The sequence below is a fragment of the Melospiza melodia genome, chromosome Z (genome assembly GCF_035770615.1).
Source record: "Melospiza melodia melodia isolate bMelMel2 chromosome Z, bMelMel2.pri, whole genome shotgun sequence".
Classification (NCBI taxonomy): domain Eukaryota; kingdom Metazoa; phylum Chordata; class Aves; order Passeriformes; family Passerellidae; genus Melospiza; species Melospiza melodia.
Genome location: NC_086226.1, coordinates 14,913,686 through 14,935,946, shown reverse-complemented (window position 1 = coordinate 14,935,946; position 22,261 = coordinate 14,913,686). Strand labels below are relative to the sequence as shown.

Genomic DNA, 22,261 nt, shown 5'->3' with positions numbered 1-22,261 from the left:
CAAGGGCTAGACATATATATCTATGAGCAACATGGTTGCTTCCTAGAAAATTTTAGTGATTCTAAAAGTTTTTTTTCCTCTCTTTTCCTCCTATGTACAACCCAAAATTGTTTGGCTAAGATACCACTTGGCAAAATAGTCAGTCCCAGCTCTTTATTTTCTTAAGTCTTTATTATTATTAGAAATAATATATTTATCTATATTTGAAATGTAATAAACTCCAAATTTTGGAAGCCATTCATAAATGGAAAAATGTGCAACAACTGTGTTATCTCCCTCGGTGTAGTATTTCGTCTCTCTTAAGTGCAACTTCGGCTGAAGCAATTCAAGTAAATGAACAAGATTGTAAGCCATGTGTTTTCTCATCTTCTACAAAGCAGTTCATTTAATATATCAAATTATTGTCAAATAGCTTTTAGTCCTTAAGATATCCACTTAGTGTATCTAGAATTTGGTTTATAAAAAATGTCTTATTTTTACTGCATAGACTGGACTTTTTATGTAAAATCCTTAAAGAAGATTTTTGGGAGATGTTAATGAACAGAAAAATGCATTACATTTGAGGAGAGTATCTCCCCATCATGAATATGAGCCAATATGACCTGAAGGATTTTCTAAGAGTACAGCTTCTAATATTTTGATTTCGGGAGTGCTATCTCAATTTAAGCAGGACACATCCATGTTCACAAACATGCTGTGCATTGCAGTTTTTCTTCTTCTGCACTCCCAGAAGCACAGCATCAAGCAGTATTTGATGAACAAAAAATGGCTCCTCACAAGTAGAAGGCCTGGAGAAGACAGAAGTGTCAGACTGGAGGGGTACTTCAGCACGAGCACTGCAAACCGTGCTGTTCAGTTTGAGTGGCACCACGACATCAATTGGCACACAGCACTCTCAGACCTTCAGAGGTCACTTCAGGCTTCACTCAGGTGGAAGGAGGGGAAAGCACTGCTGGCTTTGGGTCTCCTCCAGACTGCCCACTGCCAGGGAGTGGTGACTTCAGCCATACTTGCCTGCAAGGTTCTCAGCTTCACTTTTGTTCTGCAGTTTTAGCACATCTCATAGTTTAGCTACAATCTCCCTGGATGATGCAACTTCACAGCCCAATTCTTGCAAAAAAAAGGCTCTTCTGTGACTTTAGGCTTCTTGAAGTCTTCTCAGTAAATGCTCAGCAGTGAGGGTTTGGTGTGAAACAGAAATGCTGTGGCTACAAGAAAACATTCCTCCCAGCTGGGAGCATTTCTTGTCATAGTACATATTTAATAGGCTGATCCACTGTCTGCTGTTGAAGTTGTGGCGAGTTTAAACTTCAATCAGAATTTTACAGGCATTTTAGTGCCGGGGGTGACAAAGACATGGAGAGACACTCTGTACTCAACTCACACAATTGTGAAGTAAATAAAAAGGCACAGCGGCATGAGTTAAGGAAAGAGGATCAACCCCGCTTTTCATGAGATGTGACTCCTTGCACTGCCACAAGCATCAGGCAGACATCAAGCAAGACACACAGTGCGCAGCACCAGCCCCACGTCCTGACCATCACCTGCTGTGGTACCTTGTGCAAAGGTGAAGTTATCTCACAGCCTTCCTCACAGCTGTGTAAAAATCTCTTCCCCGAGCAAGGTGCTACAGGATAAGCATTACATACCAGGCAAGTGCAAAAATTCCAATAATTTTTCCCAGCATTATGTCTCTGAGGGGCTGGTCTAACAGTGCCACATTTGACTGAAAGAAACAAGACTTCTAAACTGTACAGTTTCACCCAAGATTCTCCAAGCATGTTTTAATACCTTAGTTTTCCTACTCAATTTTCTCAATAGTCATTGAAAAGAAAACCCCTGCCAGATGTACAGAGCAGCAGTACAAGAATCTAAAATTTACTGACATCCATACATATAGAACACACAGAAAGTTGAGTTTTCCAGCTCTCACATCCAAAATTCTACTCTTATCTTTGAGTATTTTTGAATCCTAGCAAAGAGTGTAACAACCTTTTTATAAAGCTTACAGGCAATTTTGTCTGAACTTCTGCAAAATCCCCCAACCTCTTTCTAATCCCCCTTTTTTCCCACAAATCACTCTTACCATCCCCACCCCAACCCCACAATGGAAACAACTCACATAATAATAACTCGCAGTATGAGAGTCATACATGAATCACACACTCGGATTTTTCCACTATATTTCTGCTCTACATTTGTTGCTTACCCAGTGCACTGTTAAGTGTGTGGTCTTTGGGCAGGATAGACTGAGAATTCCGAATGTTCCCTCCACCAACAAACCAGTTGACGTTAGGATTCCAGCGGTTCACATAGCCACAAAGATGATTTTCTTCAAAGTCACATTCTGCAATTGCAGACACCACCAGCTGAGTGCACACATTTTCATCACAGAAATAGGAACAGCAAATTGCTAAGCACTGGCCTCACTTCACATATGGCAGAGCAGATAATGCCTGTATTTATAAAACTGGACACAGCATTTAAGAGCTCATAATAAACAGAAGCAAACCTATCCAAATTTTTTGATAATTTTTTGATAAAATTTTCATTTCCATCCTCTTTGAACCAATCTGTATTTTCACCATTTGCCAGGATAGGACTGCTGTAATTTAGAACCAAACAATGCATATTTAAATACACCACCTCCTTGTAGTAAATAGTCAAAGCAGAACTTTCCCTTGTAAATCAGAGATGGCCAGAAGAAAAGCAGGATAAGTATTTTATAACAGTAATGCAACTGCTTTGTCTCCTTCACAGAGCCAAAGAATTGTGACAACTTGGTTGGACTCCACCAGAGCTCTCGAGAAATGTAAAGATCTCCCAGCCTCCTAGACACTGGAATTTTTGAACTTCATTAGCAGTTTTTAGCAAATATCATGAGGAAATGGTAGTAAGTATAAATATATATATATCAGCACAGTTTTTTGTCTGTAGCCTCAAGATGATACTTGTAAGGAAGCCATGAGCAGGCAGAGAGCAGAAATAGTCATGCAGCTGTTATGTCTAATATTTGAAGCAGTGCAAACATTTTAAAATATAACAGTTGTTCCTGCTTGAACAATAAATAGATTTGGAATTACACTGTTGTATATAATATGCATATATGTATATATATCTGTGTGTGTGCATGTGTGTGTGTATTTGTGTATTTGTGTATATATATATCACAGAGATAGGTGAAAAAACCCCACTTACTAGTTTGTGCACTCTTAGTTTAAAAATGATCTGTATTGAATATGGCAGTATACTTTTCAATTAGGAAAAAGCCATTGTCTGTTTTTTAAAGCCAGATCTTCCGTCCAGTTTTAAAACTGCCAACAAGGCATTCTCTTCCATGCAGAGAATATGAGGGTTGAGAGAAGAGTACTTACCAATACAATATCCAGAAGTTATTTTGATTTCAAAAACTGCTATACTGGTGGATTTATCTTGTCCCATTTCACCTTCCAGTACCAGCTGCACAATATAAACCAAACCGTCAATTTTAGAATTTCATTAGTAACTTGAATATTTAAACAGGATAAAAAAGAGAACAAATTAAATGTTTCTTGGGGAACCATCATCCTCTTACAGTCAGATGTGCTTTTGCTGAGAGACCTTGGCAGAATGCATTAAAGATGGAGCTAGTGTTCCTCTTTAACTACAGAAGACATGCTGAAGGACAATGAGACAAGGCAAAAAATTCCCACACTTCATTTAAGAGTATGGAATTCTATATTCCTCAGCTGTGGTTATGCAAGACATTATTGGGAATTATGCAACATGATGGTTTCTGGGTAGAAATACTCTTCTGTCAGCATGTGACTCCTTCCAGAAAGACACAGAGGGCAGGAATAAGTGAGCACAGCTGCAGACACAGGACCTGGGGGTTCCTGTATCTGCCATTGGCACCAGCAGCTCCTCAGGGATACCAGGAGATGAAGCATCCTCATGGCAGGCCTCGGCTGGCCGTGTGTCCCCAGAGCTGCTCCAGACAGCTGCTGGTCAGAGCGCTGCCTCCTGCCAGCCCTGCTCATGGGTGCTAGGGACAGAGGGCTCAGCTGACTTGTGCTGCCAGCCTTAGACATGAAAGCTAAGAACAGGGCTCAAAGTCTGCATATATTAAAAAAAGAACTTTGTGCAGCCCAGCATATGCAGGGGGCTGCACCAGAAAGCCTGTGGCATCTTCTTTAACTGGGCTTACCTTGTACTTCTTTGTGCTGTTGGTTAAATCTAAGCTAGCTATGAGCCAGCTGTCTGAGGGCTCCTTGGCTGACCACAGCAAACGATCAAAACTTTCTCCCTCCTGCCTCAGGTACAGGTTGAGCCTGGCAGGATCAGGCGAGGTGTCTGAAGTTGTTGCTATCTGATAGATCAGTCTGACGCAGCTCCATTCCTCGGAGTACAGGTCAGGGCTGGACAGCACTGCTTTCTCACCCTCGTAAGACGTGTCCACAGAAATGTAATGTCCTGGGAACAGACACACACCACAATAACAAATGTCAGAGGCTTTGCTTTTGCATCCCTGAAGAGAGTACTTGTTTAGGAAAGAATGGTAGTTCTGGGACTAGGTCAGGAGGTTGAGACTACCATTCCTCTGATAAGTTACTTAACCTTTTGATATCCTGCTATACTCTCCCAAATGTGACTTCATGTGTCTCCCATATTTTTTTAAAACAATTTCTAAATTATGGGAAATTTTGAGACAATACATCTGTGTAAAGCAGATTATTATGTAGTACCCTTTGGAACTGATAGCTGTAGATAGACAATTTAATTGACAAGACAATTTGCCCACAGAGAAATATTTTGCAGGAATATTTAGTTGTTTTAAAGATCAAAACTTTTTATTTTCATGTAGGCTTAAAATCAACACATAAAATGAGACATTGCAGCTAAAAACTCCCAAAGCACTTCTGGTTTCAAATAACAAAACTAGAAAGACACTTCTAGTAAAACTGACATGTTCAAGTCTGCTGATTCAAAAAATTACAGAATGTAAAGCAACATTTAAACATACCAGTAGTCCAAGATTATTTTAAAATTATTCCTTGGGACAAAGTCTAAAACAGCCTTCCATATAAAAATAAAAGGGTGCAAAGACAAACTAAAAGTGCATGAGGAGGCAAAAAAAAAGTGGAAAAGAAACAATGTGTAGAAAAATGAGACAACAGCAAATGAATTATAGTGAAGCATAAGCATGGTCCTGGAAGCTCTACTAAGATACCAAAACCAAGAGTTAAATGGACTACAAGAGCCACAGAAATCTGAAATGCAATGCCAGAAACAAGTGGTACAAAAAATGAAAACTTAAAAATAAATTTTAAAAGCCCAAAACACCACAAAACAAAACAGTAAGACAAACTAGGACACCCATGTCCGAAATGTTGTCCCACAGATTATCAGGAAAAGGATCCTTCTAACCAATTGTCAATGTGCATTAGACAAATCACATTTCTGATACCTAATTCTCATCACTTGCAGCAAGTATGAGTTAAAAGTGCTGTCAGGGCCTGTGTCCAATTAGGCCTTTACCTAGCAGCACATCACTTTCCAGGGAATATACTTGTTCTTTAATCTCATCTCACTTGACCACAGAGCTTGTCAATTTCCATGCATATGTAAATACTTGGATAACTCAGAAATGTCAGCAGTTGCACTGATGTTAAATACATTGCTTATCTTTGAGGCACAAAAATCCCCTCACAAATCCTGCCTGAATCCTCCCACTCTACCAAGACACGCTGGGGTTGCTTCTCAGAAGCTCCCTTGTTGCTTTTTTTAAAGTATTCTTTCCGAAGGAGAAAAATCATCTGCACAGAGGGTCATCACCCCATCAAGGCAAAGCACACGTGCAGATCTGCTTTATGGGGGTCCCAAAGTCCTCTCCCACAGACCCCCAGGAGCAGACAGTCACTCTGACAACACCTGGTTCTTTGGGAACTGCATGTTACAGCACCCCCCTGCATCTGCTCCCTTTCTCACCTGCAGACACAGTGCCCAGAAATACATTTGTACTGCACATATTGTTTAACTGATGTAAGATAAATTATTGCTAGGAGATAGCTGCAGCCCTAAGCAGTGAAAGGGGCTGTGCAAATACAGAAAAGCTGCATTCTCTTTCCCTTTTTAGGGATTTTTTTTTTTTTTTTTTTTTTTTTTGCCTCTTATCATGATTTCCCTTTATATCTGCTGTCTGGTTTTAGTCTACTGGGGAAAGATACAAAATAACTGGTAAAGTACAAGTAACTTGTTACTGCAGCAGTATTTGAAAGAAAAATAAACATATGAATAAATATTTAAAAATAGGCATTTAATGTGCGTGCCAAATACTTAATCTGCCACTATGTTACAAGGAAGTCTGTAGCAACCACTTTCATGCTTTAATCCAGTTAGCTCACACAAGTTAGCACAGACAGCATTTATTTACTGACATATGCCTGCCCAAGGTACGCATGCCTTTTCACAGGAAGATAGAGGGAAATCACCGAGACTCCATCAGAAGTCAAATGCATCTTGCACATTTGGTTTTCATTGATGTAATTGATAATATCCTATTCAGATGAAGAATCTATATTTTTAGGCTGGCCTGAACTTGGATCATTTTACTGACAAAGAAACCTACAATTTGGAATCCATGGCTGGCAATTTTAGTTTAGATTTCAGCCCTGTTTTAGCCTGTACTTCAAGAGAAACCCCATAGAAAACAGATCCTTCTTATAATAGTAATCTTTTTTCTTTTTCTTTTTTTTCAGAAATAAATCAGCATTGACATAGGAAAATACTTTCACATGAAGACCTCAAATTACCAGCTATGAGGCTTAAATGGCTGCCAGGTTTTAAAACTTAATTGTATATGGACTAAGGTTTCTTCTACAAAAATAGTGGTTTCAAAGAAAGCCTCTTATAATTTCCAATCGGGATGATTATGTCAGTAAATTTGACTCTGCTGTCTGTGTGTTGTGCACTTGCTCCCACTTTTGTTTGATTCACCTCAGGTATGAGAGCAAAGATCATGAACTCCCTTTTTAACTGGGGATGGGGGTTGGTTGCTTTTTCTAAAAGGATTAATTTTACATACTCATTAACTCTCCAGAAAGAGAGTGCTCTCACTCCCAACCTAATAATTTTTAGCTTCTTTTGAAAACTTAAATGTGTAATTGGCTTTGCTGAAATCAATGTGAGCACTGATAGAGAGCTTTATATGTAGGTTCAAATGCTTTGCTAATCAGGATCAGGGAGCGTGGCACTTGGCAGTACCAAGCATGGAAAACGCCAACATTAAATTTCTTCCAAATGAATGGCAGCATTGACTACACAGCCTTTGCCCTAAATTGTGCTTCAGTAACAGCAGTGGCCATTGGTGCAGAAAGGAAGGTCTCACAATGCAGACCTCAAGGACTGACACAGAGCAATTGTGAGAGCAAAGCAAGGCGAAGGGGGGGTCCTTAGATTAAAGCAGACAACTTTCCACACTTGTTTGTGGGAGTAATAGAAGGTTATTTTCCAGTCTGTGGAGAATTTGATGAATGCACAGTGGTGTAGCCTCTCAAAAATGTAACATGCAGCTCCATTTTGCAGCAGGCCACAGTCCTCCTGCAAATGCCCATGACAGTTAATTTATAGCAGTCATTCAGGAGTTATCAAGAGAGGGCTACTCTTCAAAATCACAGGAAGGCAGATGAGAGTAATCACAAAACTCTAGGAAAAGCCTGATGACACAGAAACACAAGCATGCAATTTCCAGCAATTACTTGCACAGGGGGGGTAGATGCAGCCCTTAGTTTCCTGTGCAAATACAGGAAAGCTGAACTTTCTTTGTCATTTTCTGAGTGACCTGACTTTTTGAGCATCATGGAGAGTGGTCCTGGCAACTGTAGAGTCAACTCCCTCAGGACTCTGGAATACATCTCATCAGGTCCCACAGACTTATGTATGCTCAGACTCCTCAGGTGGTCACAAACCTAATTCTTTCTGAGGGACCTGGCTTCCCCCAGCCACATTTTACAGTCCATTCACTCAAGAGGCATGGGGAGAGAGGCTGACAGTGAGGGTTGAGGCAAAAAACTTTTCAGCACCTCAGCCTTCTCCTCATCTTAGTTACCAATTTGCCAGCTTTGCTCATCAAGGGGACAAATGCTTTCTTTGACCTTCCTTTTCTGGCTGACAGACATATAGATGCTCTTTATTTTTTCTTTTTGACCTTTGTGAAATTCAGCTCCAGCTTTGCCTTTGCCTTCCTCACCCCATTCCTACACAACTGGGCTGTGACTCCATAGTCTCCCCTGGATATCTGTCCTTGCTTCCACTCACTGTGGATTTCTTTCTTACACTTTAGTTCAACCAGCAGGTTCCAGCTAATCCATTGCAGTCTTTTGCCTTCTTTGCCTGAACTTTTCCTCCTTTTGCAAGTTCTTGCGCTCTACAGAAAGCAACCTTAAGGATCTGCCAGGATTCTTTTCCTCCCTTGTCCCTCAGAGCAGCTTCCTATTGTCCCTCAGAGCAGAAGATCCTATTGACTACATCCTTGACAACCTAGAATTTTGCTTTTCTAAATTTCATCATTCTGACTTTACTCTTTACCTGACCCATATCCCTCAGGACTGCAAACTCCTTCAGTGCATGATCATTGCAGCCCAGGCTGTCTCTAATCTTGACAGCTCAAATTAACTTGTGTTGGCAACCCATGGGTCCAGTATCACACCCCCTCTGTAGGGCTGTCTATAACCTTGTCTACAACAAGAAGTTATCCTCTGTGCACTGCTGGAGTCTCCTGGACTGCCCACAGCTCGTCCTGTTACTTGCCCAGAGTTCAAGGCTCCTGGCCAGACACGAGCCTGCCAGCGCAATGCCTCTCGCAGCTGCTTTGTCAGCAGGCTCCCCTCGCCTGAGCAGCCTGTGGAACACACCAGCCATGAGGTTCTCTTTGCTGTCTCTGATTCTTACCCACAGGCGTTCAGCCTGCTCATGCCTGTTCTTCAGAGACAGAACTTTACACTCAATCCACCTCCTGAAACAGAGGGCAATCCCTCCACCCTTACTTTTCTGGAACAGCCTGTAGCCATCCATAGCTGCGATCCAGTCATGGGATTTGTCCCACCAAGTTTCAGTAAGGACAACGAGGTTATAACTTCGCAGCAGCACAGTGGCTTCCTCCTCCTCCTGTTTGTGTGTGTACAGGTGCAAAGGCACCTCAGCTGAGCTGCCCTCTTGGAGGAATACTTTCTAATCTCACTGAGATGTTTCACTGGTCTTTCTTGGCTTCTGTTACCTCAGGAGCCCCTGGCTTGTCTCCACAAGGCATCAATGTGCTCCAGTGTGGCCAGCACGTCTCAGGTCCACTGACTGAGAACCCTCACCTGCACCCTGTCCCTTTAACCTTCATATGTCATCCCACAGCTTGTCAGGGGCAAACCTGACACTGTCTCCTTCCCTGACACCTCTAGTTTAAATTTCTATCAATGAGGCCTGTTCGCTCCTGAGCAAAGACAAACCTCTGCAGACATGACAAAAGCCAGGGATTGCTAACTACCTTTGACAGCTGACAGCCAGCAGATGCCTGGTGAAGGCAAACACCTACAGCCAGGACAAGGGACGGGAGAAAGGAGACTCAGATGTGTTTCCCTCTCTCACTACTCAGGCTAGTAAGTAACGCACTTTCTACTCACATTTCTGTGATGATGTTTTACCTACCATGTGACTTGACTGTCTTCTGCTTGACAACTGAATCAAACTTTACAGAACCAAGCATGTGTTCATTTTATATTCCTCCATGTTCAAGCAAAACATTGAGCCCAGGGGGAATTAGGACACCGGGTTTCAAGCCTATCCTTCCTCAGTGCAACTATGCACTGATGAAACTAGATATTTAAAATCCTCCTGTTTCAATGTCTGTCATCTTGCTGCTCTAATAAGCAGTTCTATACAAAGCTCTTCTCAATTACAGTTGGTGATGCACTAACTCCATGAGTCATTCACCCAAGTTTTCCAAAAATATATACATAAAGGTGGGCATCAGTAGATCTGTCAGCAGTGGTTACATCAATGGCTAAGGAATAAGGGCTACTGAGGTCAGAAATTGTGCTTTTTCCAAAAAAGAGCATAGAAACTACACTGATTGCTTCCGCTGTAAATAGCACAAACAAGACAAAAAAGCCAGATGCTGGCTAATAAACTAAAACAAATTGCATTGAGAAAAATTTTTAAAAGTCCCCAAATATCCACTGAAATAAAAAAAAAAAATACCAGTTCAATGTTACATTTCCTCTGTAAAAATTTGGAAGGGTAACCACAGATTTGTTCTGGCTCTTGGTAGAGTTTATGTCTGACACAGCTGTTCACTTAGTTCAGCCACAGTACAGCCTTACAAGAAAAACTGAATATAAGCAGCAAGCTCCAAGAGAAACAATAATAAGGAACTATGAGGCAGGAAAATTTTAGAACTACATTTGATTAAATACTCATTTATACAGAAGACCGTGCAAGAAATGTCTAACACTTGCAAGGTCCTGTTTTAATTTTTCTCTGTATTTCCCATACAGAAACAGGAAGGAATGTTACCAGGGTTCCTTAGGACAAAACTTGATCTATCGATGCCTTCTGTGGAATCTCAGAATCTCAGTTTTGGGTCTTGGCTTTAGTTTTGGGATTTCTTTTTGTATTTTACTTCCAAAAAAAAAAAAGGGTAGAAAAGCAGTACATTTCTGAGATCTATGAAGTCTTCTTACCTCTCCAGAAAAATATAGTTGGAAATATTAACAATAGAGCCAGAGGGACAAAATAATGAAGTGTATCCTGCAGGTAAGAAAATGCAGCAACAGTGTGGTGGATAACCCAAAATGTTATTTTATTCCACATCTACCTGTGCCCAAAATTGTTAGTGTCTCTCTAAGACCTGGCAGTGTGCCAGGAAACAGGGGGCCAGCAGGTGCTGGGTCTTTTTAAAGCTGGGGTCCCCCAAGCAGAGCTCCCTTTCCTCCAAGCTCTGCCTCAAGCCTGAGTCTCCCCTTGGTGGGTGTTTTAGTTTCTCTCTTGCCTTCAGAGAGAGGAGGCTGTTTCGGGCAGGTTTGTGGACAGCAGCGACGCGAGAAGATGCATTTCACAATCAAAGCCTGTTTCCGAGTGAATTCTGCAGGGTGGGGCTAGAGCTGTAGGGGCTGGAGGGTGCTGCCTCAGTGCTGGGGAGATCCTTTCTGCCCCCAACACACCCGCAGCTTGGCAGCAGCAGCACCAACACCGGCGGAGTTCAGCAGGAGGCAGCAAGACCCCAGCACCAACACCCAGAGAACCAAAGGCTGACGCCTCTGCTACACCAGCAATTCTGCCACCACAACTGCTTGGGAAGCTCCTGCCTTCCCGGTTTTTTGATCGAGAGAGAAGGCTGCACCGGACAGAGTTTGTCTGTGTCTTCCTCGTGTCTCCCAGACCATGCAGTGCCTGAGGAGAGCACCCTCACTCCCCCATTTGGAGCTTCCCCTTGCTCCCCAAGAGCCGGTGAGATTTCAGCACCTTCGTAACTAGTGACTGTTAGTGTTATTTTTTGCCTGCTGCTATTTTGTTTTGTTAGTAAAGTGTCATTTTATTCACCTGTACGTGCTCCTATTTCTTTTTCTTCATTGGTAAAAAGGGATTGATTAAAACTGTAAGGGTAGGTAGCTCATTTCAGAGTGTTACTTATTAAATTGTCTCAAAAGAACACAAGCACTGATCCGCTTTTGCCAGAGCAGTGTTTAATCCCTTCCCCTTGGCCTGTGGGAGACTTGCAGCAGCAGTTTCTCCCCTGAACAGATGGATGCACTCACAATACACACAGGGCTGAGTGGAAAAGCCTGGCCCACATGATGAACGTAGAGTGTCAGTCCCAGACATTCAAGGGGTGCCATGGTTACAGCTACCTGATGCTGCAGGGTATAGCTGCTGTTTTCATTCCCATCAAGCCACAGACTATTTTATTTCTGTTAAGATGTTAGATTCACACCAGACAACCTACATGGTATACCCTGGGACTAATCTGTGTTGTCATCACTGAAAAAACATTCTGTTCTTTAAGCCTCCTTGTCTCCTCCATGGTTTCTTAAAAGCAGCTCTGTGAAAGCAGCTGAGGGATGGAGAAGCAGGAGGTGGGTGTTTTGTGTTTATTGTCTGCAGTGACTGCTGTTGTGAAGGTTTTGCTTTCTCTTCTGTATCTACAGGGGCAGCTGCAGTTTCAAGCCCAAAGATATTTCTTTGCATAAAAAGCCTGTGGTTCCACCTGGCTGCCCTTCCAGGCAGGGAGGGAACCTGAATACCCCACCAGATCTGGTCCTGTGCTAGTCATCTTCAGGGAGTCAACAGGGTTCCAGGTAACTCGCACAAAGCTGAGTAGTATGTTAAAAAAAAGAAGAATTTTTTTAGAAAAGCACAGCCTGGTGTGATGAACACACCGGCAGTTCAGCCAGGTAGCCACCCACTTTCCTCTGGTCAAATGGACAAACCTGGCAACAGCAGTTCCTCCAGCAGCTTTCTTTACAGCTCACCTTACTTTACAAGCTGAGTCTCCCTACAGGAACTGAGATTATTGATTTGATCTTTTTCTTGCCACATTCACCCAGACCACGTCAGAGAACTGTTTGCCAGCCCTGGGGCCTAAATCTTCCAAGTCTCCTTTCCCAAAGGATGCTTTATGAATTAACTACCAGCTCCACCTCCTGCCCTGGCCTTTGTTCCCTCAGGAAGTTCAGAAATACAGCTGTTAGAAAGCCTGTCAAAACCAATACAATTAGCCTGAAACGCTCTGTGACTGCAGCATCGGCGTGCAGCTACTACCACTCTGGAAAATTCTTCCAGCCTCCATCCATCAGCTTGCCTGTGAAGGTCTGGCAAGGGTCCAGCCTGAGCTGCTGTTTTCTGATTCTGATTTAGAGGAGTTGCTCCACTGCACTGGGGATGCTTCCTCTCCTTGTTCCCCTTCAAGTCCCAAGATCCTTACATCATGCACCAGATCTCCTGTTTGTTCTGGGCCACAAGAATGTGGTTTTTTCCTTTCACAATGACCTCAACAATTTTCATGCACTTTCAAATTTTGTTTCTCTTGTTTCAACCGACCCATCAGTCTCAGGAAACTGCTGTTCACATCACTCAGTTCTCATTTTCATGCTACTCATCACATAATTTCAACAACTTTTCATCTGCTGACACAAAGGCTGCCAAGTTTTTATTGGGTATCTCTGATTTTCCTTGAGACAGCTCTTTCCAAAAGACATCTCCATGACTTCTGTTAACTGGTATACATCAACATCTTGTGTCTCCAATATAGGCAATATTTGGAGACACAAGGTTCTCTGCTGTGAATTTCTGGATGGGAAATAATTGAAAAGAGTTTTTCCTTTATTCTTTGGCATCCTACATGAGTTTCCATTGCCCCCAGTGCATAGGGAATACTAAAGATAAGAAGTAGATACAGTAGAAATCACCAAGCATCTATTTGTTTACATTTCTCATATCTTCCATTACTAGCTCTATTTCTTTGCTTAATCGTGTTTCCACCAGGAGCAAACACACAAAGGAATGCACTGTGACATTTCTTCCAGCACAGCTGCTTGCCTTGGTGGAGTGCATCCCTCCTTCAGCAGAAAAATACAAAATTTCATTCCTTTTGCATTATGTTGTCTATTTACTTCGCTCATCACTCCTTTTAGTTGCTTACATAGGTGCACGTGATGTGATGTAGAGGAGTATGCAGGTGACATATTACAACCTCTGTATTGTATTGTATTGCTCTATATTGTATTATGTGCACAAAATGTGCTCTGTGGTATGAGCACATCTCAGCCTGGCCAAGGCAAACCTGCCTAACTGTAGTCCACACAGTTTTGGGGGCACATCTTGGAAGAAAAAACTATCAAAACTGCAATCCACATCAAACTGTAGGCCAGCATTCCACAGGGAGCCAGCAGAAGGAATTTGGTGAGCCAGACCATGAAACAAGGGACTTCTTGCTGTGTTTTAAAATGGGGCATTTATTCCTCCTTGGATCAGAGTGACAAGAACAGCCATGGGGAGTAGGAGTTTAAGAAAGAGAAGAAGAGGTACTCCAACGCAATCAACACTGTTTTGGTTTCTGCGTGTCTGGATTTCCATCATCTGAAAGATCAGGCATGTCAAAAGTAAAGATTTCTTGGCTGAGTCAAGTTCATGTCCTTGGTGTACTCCAAAGTGGTTAAACTAAAAGCCCATGGTGCTCACATCCATGCCAAGCTCTGAAGCAATCCTGGGCTTAGGGAAGCAGTCAGACTGGTCACAGGAAGCAGTGGTGCTGGGAGGGAGAGGGCAGGTAAGCTTTGGAGTTGGCAAGAGCCAGGAGCAAGTCCGCCTGTCATGACTCGGCTTTGGTTCATGACAGACTAGGGCACAGCATGCATGGGAGGTCCTGGACCAGGTTTTCCCTTGGGGAAGCGAAAAAACCTCAGCTGGTGGCCTTCTGGAGTGCATCTGCAAACCATGTGGATGCACTAAATGCATGACTATAAAAGCTAAACTTTTCTACTGCCTGGATCTGCTCTCTCAGCATCTGCCAAATCACCTGGCCTACTGCACTACCCTGGAAAACAGCTCATGTGCCTAAACACTTGTCTGTCTCTCCCAGCTACATCTGATCAACTAAAATGGAACCTCTGTCCACAAGCCTTGTCTCTCCAAGGGAAACTACAGATCCACTTAGGTAGTAGAAATTCCATTTATTATGATACCCAGCTGGACCCCCGGTCCTAAACAGATGAAAAGAAAAAAAACCAACTTGAAATACATATTTGGTTTCACTAAAATCAGAAGTTGAACTCCCATGAGTTCAGTTTCCTGCTTTACATAAGCTCAGTGGTTTCATATTCTTTTTTATACCAGAATCATTGGGATCACTGGCAGGCTCATGGTGGGGTGATCAATGATCTCACATCATAAAATGCAAACAAAGTTGCAGACAGGTGAGGCACATATTTATATACATGAGCTGAAACAGCTGGCTATAGAAAGAGCTTACAGGTGAGCTAATCAGATCCTGATGAGTGTGGGCAGTAGCCTGGTCACAGGTCACCTGAGGGAACTGGCTTAGCCACACCATCCGTTTCCAAAACCAGCTGGAGATCACTGTCTTCTAATGAGTCTGTCACTGGCTGCTGTTGGGCAGCCCCTCATTTCCTGCTCTACTCACTTGGTGGCCACTCTTGAGAAACTGACAAGAAAGCAGATGCAGTGACTCATCTTCTGCCCCAGCAAGCTGCATCCTGCACCAGGGGCATGCAATGGAGAAGATTCAACATGCACAATCACAAAACCTTCAGTCAAGGAACACATCTACTCATGTTGAACATCACAACCACCAGGCCATGGCTAACATTTCCTGGAGTACTGCACAATTGCATGCATCAAATAACTATTTCAAAGACTGCTTCATTTCTGCTTGGCAGGGGCTAGTAGCAACTGAAAGTGTGTATGAGGTGTACAGACAGACTGAGCCAGAATCCACAAAACTGGGGAAGGGTTTATCAAAATAGTCCCAAGATACATAACTCTAATCTCTAGAACAGTGGTGAATTAACTGGAGGTCTCAATATCCATAAAATTCACAAAGTGTTTTACAGGATGCTGTGGGCCTCTGTGGGGAGGGGCTGATGTCCTAGGATTCTCTCCCCTGTCCCTAAGTAGTCGCAGTCTCTAGAACCACTGGAAGATGATTCAGTCATGGAGCTTCTGCTCCAAGCAGGATAATTGAACTATCCAAAATTATTGAGGATTGCTTAGTATCAAAAGCAAAAGACAACTCCATGAGCATACTCTGATATAAGGGACGGAAAGAGACAGATGCCAGTCAATGCTATGACTCTTTAGTCATTTAGGAGATTTAGGAAGCAGTATTTGGGTTTCTATGGTGTATCTAACTGTTGATTGTAAACAATTGAGGTTTGATATATTTTAGCTTCCCTAGGTTTTATTTTTATTAAAATAGCTAGTCAAACCCTTATTTGTCCAACTCAGTGAACCACCTAACACATCTAAATTCACCTCAGGCCATCAGATTTCACCAGGCACAGGGCTCTGCCATCTGTCTGTCCCAGTCCAGTCTTCATACATCTGTCACATTGTGGTGGCCTCTCTGCTTCCCCTTGCTAGGCAACAGTCAACAAATGAATTCCTACAGGCATCCCCTTCAAGTACTCCCCAGCTGCCCTGGGACATTTGTCACCACAAATGCTAAGACTTTATGGGTAACAAAAGCCTCAAATATTCCAATTTTTTTTCCTAGATTACTTTTGAAGTGAAAAGCTCCTGAGAATGTTGGTGAATTTTAGTATTTTCTGCAATGTCATTCCAGTGAATATCCAGCATTATCCTTGGGCAATTGCTCACAAAGGAATTCAGCAAATCCCACTTGAGCTATAAGACACATTTATAAAGACCGAAGTAAAACCTGAGATATAAATGGGTCATTGAAAAAAAACCTATCAATCTGACCCTGCCAGTTCATGAAACTGTTTTCTTCAAGATGTCCTCACCGACTCCTGTTTCACAGACAAAGTCAAAGTAAAAGCTTGTCAAAACTTTCCAAAGTAATTGAGTTTATAGCCTCTTATTAGATATTTTTATTATTACACTAGTATTATTCCCCCTAAGGGATCACTGAGGCTATTAGGACTTATTCCACTTATTTTATATCCTAAATAGCCTAGAGAGGAGGAGGCTGAGGGAAGGACTTACTGTGCTCTTCAACACCCTCACGAGGGCAAGTGGAAGGGCAGACACTGTCTCTGCACTCTTGAGACCAGTGAGAAGACTCAAGAAAACAGCACGAAGCTGTGTCAGGGGAGGTTTAGATTGGATATCAGCAAAAGGTTCTTGACCCTGAGGGTGGCTGGGCACTGAAACAGGCTCCCCAGGGAAGTGGTCCCAGCACCAAGCCTGACAGAGTTCCCAAAGAGTTTGGACAACGCTCTCAGGCACATGGTGTGATTCCTGGGGTGTCCTAAGCAGGGTCAGGAGTTGGACTCGATGATCTGGATGGGACCCCTCCAACTCAGCATATTCTGTGATTCTGTGAACCTAGGGTGATCAAATAGACATCAATGAAGTTTATTTAAATCCATAAAACACCGTTTAACTTACACTCCGTGTACTAAATCTCACTGGGCACTTAGCATTACCCCAAAGGAGTAGCTCCCTTGCAAATGTACACCCTACATTTCAGTATTGCTCACAATGCAGTTAAAGAACCCCAAAATGTGCCAGCAGATCCGACCTCACCTCCTCCTAGCTGGCTGTTAGTAAGTACCCAAGAGTGGTCTCAGATGGATGTCCAGGTATGAATAAAGCATAGAATAAGCACACTGTGGCACTATCCTCCTGTTGCCTCCCAGCTCCTGCTGCTGTTTTTCAGCGTGGAGGTCTGCCTGTGCAGGCTGTGCTAGCAACTGTGTGAACACACAAGCCTAACTGAGCAGCATGTGCCTCGCAGTTATTCTGAATAAAAACAAACTACGCAGAAAATAAACCCTGCAGAAATAACTCTGCTCTATCTGCCAAGCTTTGTGTGGTCTTTCTAAAAACAGTCCTTAGTCCACGCCTTCTGAGAATGCTTTTTAGTGTCATATTTGCCATGAAGTATAACTCATAAGTTGAGACAAGGCAAATGTTGCAAGGCTTGAAGGCGTTACCAAAGTTCATACAGCATCAACAAACACATTCAGTGCCGATCCCAAACACATGTTCTCTGTGTCTGCAGCTTCCCCAGGAAGAGCAAAATCTCTGCTGCAAAATTATTTTCTGCAAGCACGCATCCCTGGAGGGGAAATGGGAGCCAGGAGCTCGCACGGGGCGCATGTGAGTGCTCCCATGCGCTGCTCACAGCTCTGTCAGGAGTGCTGGCATGTCTGCTGGTCGCTGGCAGGGCCTCACTGCTTTGCTTCTAGTGAAACAATTCAAGAAACAGATTTTCAAGCCTGTCCCTGCAGCTGATCCCACCAGCTTCGCCTCTTACCCTGCAGAGCCAGAAATTTCTGCTGCTTGCAGGGAAAGCTCATTGTTTACTGAAGAAATCTGCAGGTGTGCTCATCCAAGAAGTATCAATGGACATCTCTGGGAATACAGAGACAATTAATTTCTTATTAAATGTTAATGAGCAATTAGACTAACTAGACAACTGTTATTTTGGGTTCAAATTTCGACTCTTTAAAATAAAAAGGTGTAGCGATGTCTTTTCCAGCCTCTTCTCCAAGCTACAGACTCAAATAGCATCAACAGCTGCTTCACAACACACACACACACACACACACACGAGATTTGCAATGAAACGTGGTATCAGTGCAACCTTCTGACATGGTGCCCAGCCTCTCCCTCTGCTGTGAAGCAGGAGAAAGACTCAGAGCATGCAGAGGGAAACTCCCAGAGCTGCTGCTCCTCCACACCTCAGAAGCTGGGAGTAAACTAGGGCACAAGAGAAGATGCTTGCCAAGTTTTATCTTGGAAAACAAGGGGAATATTTATAACCATTGGGAACTCAGAAAAGACAACTTTTCAATGCATGATACTGAAGTAACCCAAAGTACTGAGCCCTACAGCTGCAGTGTTCTGAGGAAGGAAAGAAAGCACAAGAACTCACATACCAGTCTTCAAAACCCTGGTCTCTAAAGGTACCAAGAAGCTGATAATGCTGATCTAGTACGAAAAAATTATCTAAGGCAAAAGCTCTTCACGTTCTGAACTTAGGAAAATGTAATGACATAAGAATGCTGCAAAGAACTTTGCTATATGCATTTTACTATTTCCATTTAAAAAAAATTATAATGGGGCAGGTCAATAAAATACACCCTGCAAGTAGGTAACTAAATTTTCTGAAAGATTCTGTAAGATTCATCGAGGCTCCCGGTCAAAAGGAATGACAAAAGTCAGAGGGTCTGCAAGGAAATTGGTGTGTTTGTCCCTGACCTGCTATATGAACACAAAACAGCGGGTTTTGGATAAAGGCGTAGGGTAAAAGAGAAGAAGGAGAGAGATGTTAATTAAAGAAGGAGAGAGAGAAAGAGAGAAAGAGAGAAAGGAAGGAAGAAAAAGATGTCACCAGTCCTGGCTCTAGTGTTGAACCAGCCAGGGTGTCCAGGGTCCTGGAAGTGCCCAAGCATCTGGGCTTTGCAGAGCTACCTTCCTACAGGTAAGTTATCCCTGCCTGGAAATAAGTTTCTTGCCTTCTATGTGAATCGGCTACCACACATGGTACATTCTTTTAGACCTTTATGGAAATAGTCCAGAGGGCTTTGATAGTTTTCAGTGGTCTTCATTTTCCCCAACAGTCCACACCCACTTCTTGCCCTCAATTCTGTGCCTGAACTGTACTGTGTCGTGCTTATCTCCACATTATTATTATTAAATATTATGCAGTTGTGCAATAAGCCAGTGAAATAGGAGAATAAAGTAGTAAGTATAGACTAGTTCATTACAGTTGGTGTTTTAAAAGCAATTAATTTAATTAATCGCTTTAGATGAAAATTAAAAATATGTTGCAACTGGATATGAGCATATGAGCATATGATGCTCACTGAAGTTTTCACAGTAGTGGTCCATCCTCCCTCACAGCTTATGGCTCTTTGGTTGTGGATGCTTGCAGACTGTTGCTGTCACAAGACTATCGGCATTAGTTAGAGATGATGGGCAGCAGAAGTGGTTGATAGAGGACTGACAGAGGTCACGATATTTCAAAATTTTTATAATTCTCTCAGCTTTCTGGAAAAAAATTGATTTATTGTTTGGCAATATACTGATATAAGAAGCAGGTAGAGATAAAGTGATTGGAAAGCAGAGCCATGACTCCTGGTTAAATTTTAAATTCCACGCTGCGTATCAATTCCTTTTTGACCTGGACTCCTTCAGCAGCCTCTTCAGCAGATATGCTGTGGTCTACCTATCTGATGCATTCATGGCTTTGGACAACCTACCACTCCTAAGCTCTCCTCCATGCCTTTGCAGGGCTTTTTCTTGCCACCTTCAGGCACCTCAGAGGACAAGAGTGACCACAGCAGCACTAATGGAAACCCTGCAGCAGCTTCCCTGGGCACACCATGCAACCTCCTCAGCAGCCTGTGCTTAAATGCACAGACCCCCTGGCCAGGTAAAGCCTGCAAACATCTTCCCAAAAGATTCCAGGCTGCCTTCTTCCATCAGGCCAGAGCAAAACATTCCTGTGAGGCCCCTTCTGTCTGCCACCCTTCCCTGCCAGGGGGTACACTGCAGGACAAAGCAGCTCATACAAAATCAGATGGTACAGCCACTGCATTAGAAAAGACCTTATGAGGATGATTCAGCAAGTGCAGATGTCCAGCAGGCAACAATTCCATTTTCCAGCAAGTTTCAAAGATAAAGTAGGAGGTTTTGGCCTTTTCACAGAATTGTTTAAATATTTTCAGTCTGTGGACTTCTGTCGAGACTTCTTACTGCTCTGGGCTTCAACTTTCTCACAGTGGACTAACCTGCAGGTCAACCATAAGCATAGCAATGAAACTTCCCTCTAGATGTACAGCTAACAGAAAACACAAAATGGTCTCTCTCAAAAAAAAAATAGAAAAACAAATCAGAAAACCAGCACAAAATCTAAGGAACCATGAAAAGAGAACTTTTTTAACTAACAGAAGAATATCTAGCTGACCCAGCACAGGAAAAGATTCTCATTCCTATGCTAGTAAGGGATGATTGATCATGTAACCCTATTTTTGGCTTCAACATCCATCAGCTGTGAATTTATATTCACTTTATACTCACTCCAAATTTATATAAAAACAAACACTGATTACTGCTCTCAGGTTTCTACCTACATGTGGTAGTCCAAACTACACATACCACTCATCTTATTTCCATATAAGACAACTTCACTGTGCAACATTCTCTCTTCTTTTTCAAACAAACCACAGTTACTGCCCTAATAACTCTCCAGTTTGACACTCGGTTTAAAATAACAACTAGAAGTGGCTATATTTAGAGAACAATCTGGTATTGGTATAAAGCTTCTCATGTTTCCACTCAAGCACACAAGAATATCCTTGGCCAGGAAAGAAATGTCTCTGTGAAAGGTCTTGTAAGAATTCAACTGCAAAGTAATGACTGTGTAGGAACTAGAAAAGCTTCATTCATTTGAATTCCTTCTGCTTGTTAGTGAACTTCAACTAAACTTCTGCAAAGCTCAGCTTAGATTAGCACTGCCTGGCTACATGGATGCATATTCAAAATGTTAAAGGTCACTCTACTTGAAATGCTATAAAACAACATCTTAAAATGAAGCATTTCTATAGCTAGATGTGAGTTTTTTAGGCTGTCTGTGAAGATGTTAATACTGACAGTGAGCACTGTGAAGCTCAATATTAAACTGCAGATGCAAACATTAAGCAAACCTGTATAATGACACAGACTAGAAAATGCACTTTATTCTGTACAGTGTCAGATTTTACAGCTGCTTGTGCCCACATTATCATGTTGCTAAGGCCTACCTCTAAGGGAAGAAAATATCTAATATATCCAGATTTCTTGAAACATTTATTGCTGCTATATTTGTTAGCTTTTAAAATCCAGGCACCAGGATAGCTGCACTTGCAGTTTGTGTTTGGGTATCTCTGTGTATTCTAGCACTCAAGACAGACTTTATTTTCCTTAAGAGGTCGGGAATTGACACAATCAAAAAGTAGTTTACACAATGGAAAACCATATCCAAATTTGCTCTCAGCTAGGGGAGTAAACCACTCTGTAGCTCAAAACCAGAGAAGGACTAGAAGTTCCTCATTTTCTTGCAGCCTGTATTGAGTAAATTTTCTGAATTGAACAGTTAAAGATGACACCAAACTGTCAGGCTCTATAATGGAAAATTAATGACTATGGAGTAGAGGCAAAATATAACAACAATAGCATTACTCCAGTTCTCACTGTTGTGCTACTGTAATCATACAGGACAAAACTGACACTTGGGTACACAAATATGATTCTCCTGGGATAAAAAATATCTCAGGAAGATTGTGAAGCATGAAGAAATGTGTCACCAGGTACCCAGTCTGCTGGTTCCAGCTTGTGCCTAGAGCCCACAAATGACTGGGATTGTTTGCCACAAGTGTTTACATGTCCAAGGCAGAGAATATAACTTGCTGTACATCTGGCACTCAGGAGAAGGAGAGAAGATGGGATTTGCTAGGAGCAGACAACAGCAATAAATACTGATAATGAACTGCAGGCCAGCTTGAGGATACATGGCCTGGGAGAATTAAGGACTCTTATTTCCCAA

General features: G+C 42.4%; 1 protein-coding gene across 1 annotated transcript in view; it reads right to left on the bottom strand.

The window, feature by feature from the left end:
- Nucleotides 1-22,261, bottom strand: part of MAMDC2 (MAM domain containing 2) — a 55,427-nt gene that overhangs the window by 22,282 nt on the left and 10,884 nt on the right. Inside the window, exons 3-5 of the mRNA XM_063180783.1 lie at nt 4,187-4,452; nt 3,375-3,459; nt 2,210-2,347 (exon numbers count right to left, since the gene is read on the bottom strand). Coding sequence (XP_063036853.1) covers nt 2,210-2,347; nt 3,375-3,459; nt 4,187-4,452 — 489 coding nt within the window. The remainder of the gene's footprint in view (nt 1-2,209; nt 2,348-3,374; nt 3,460-4,186; nt 4,453-22,261) is intronic.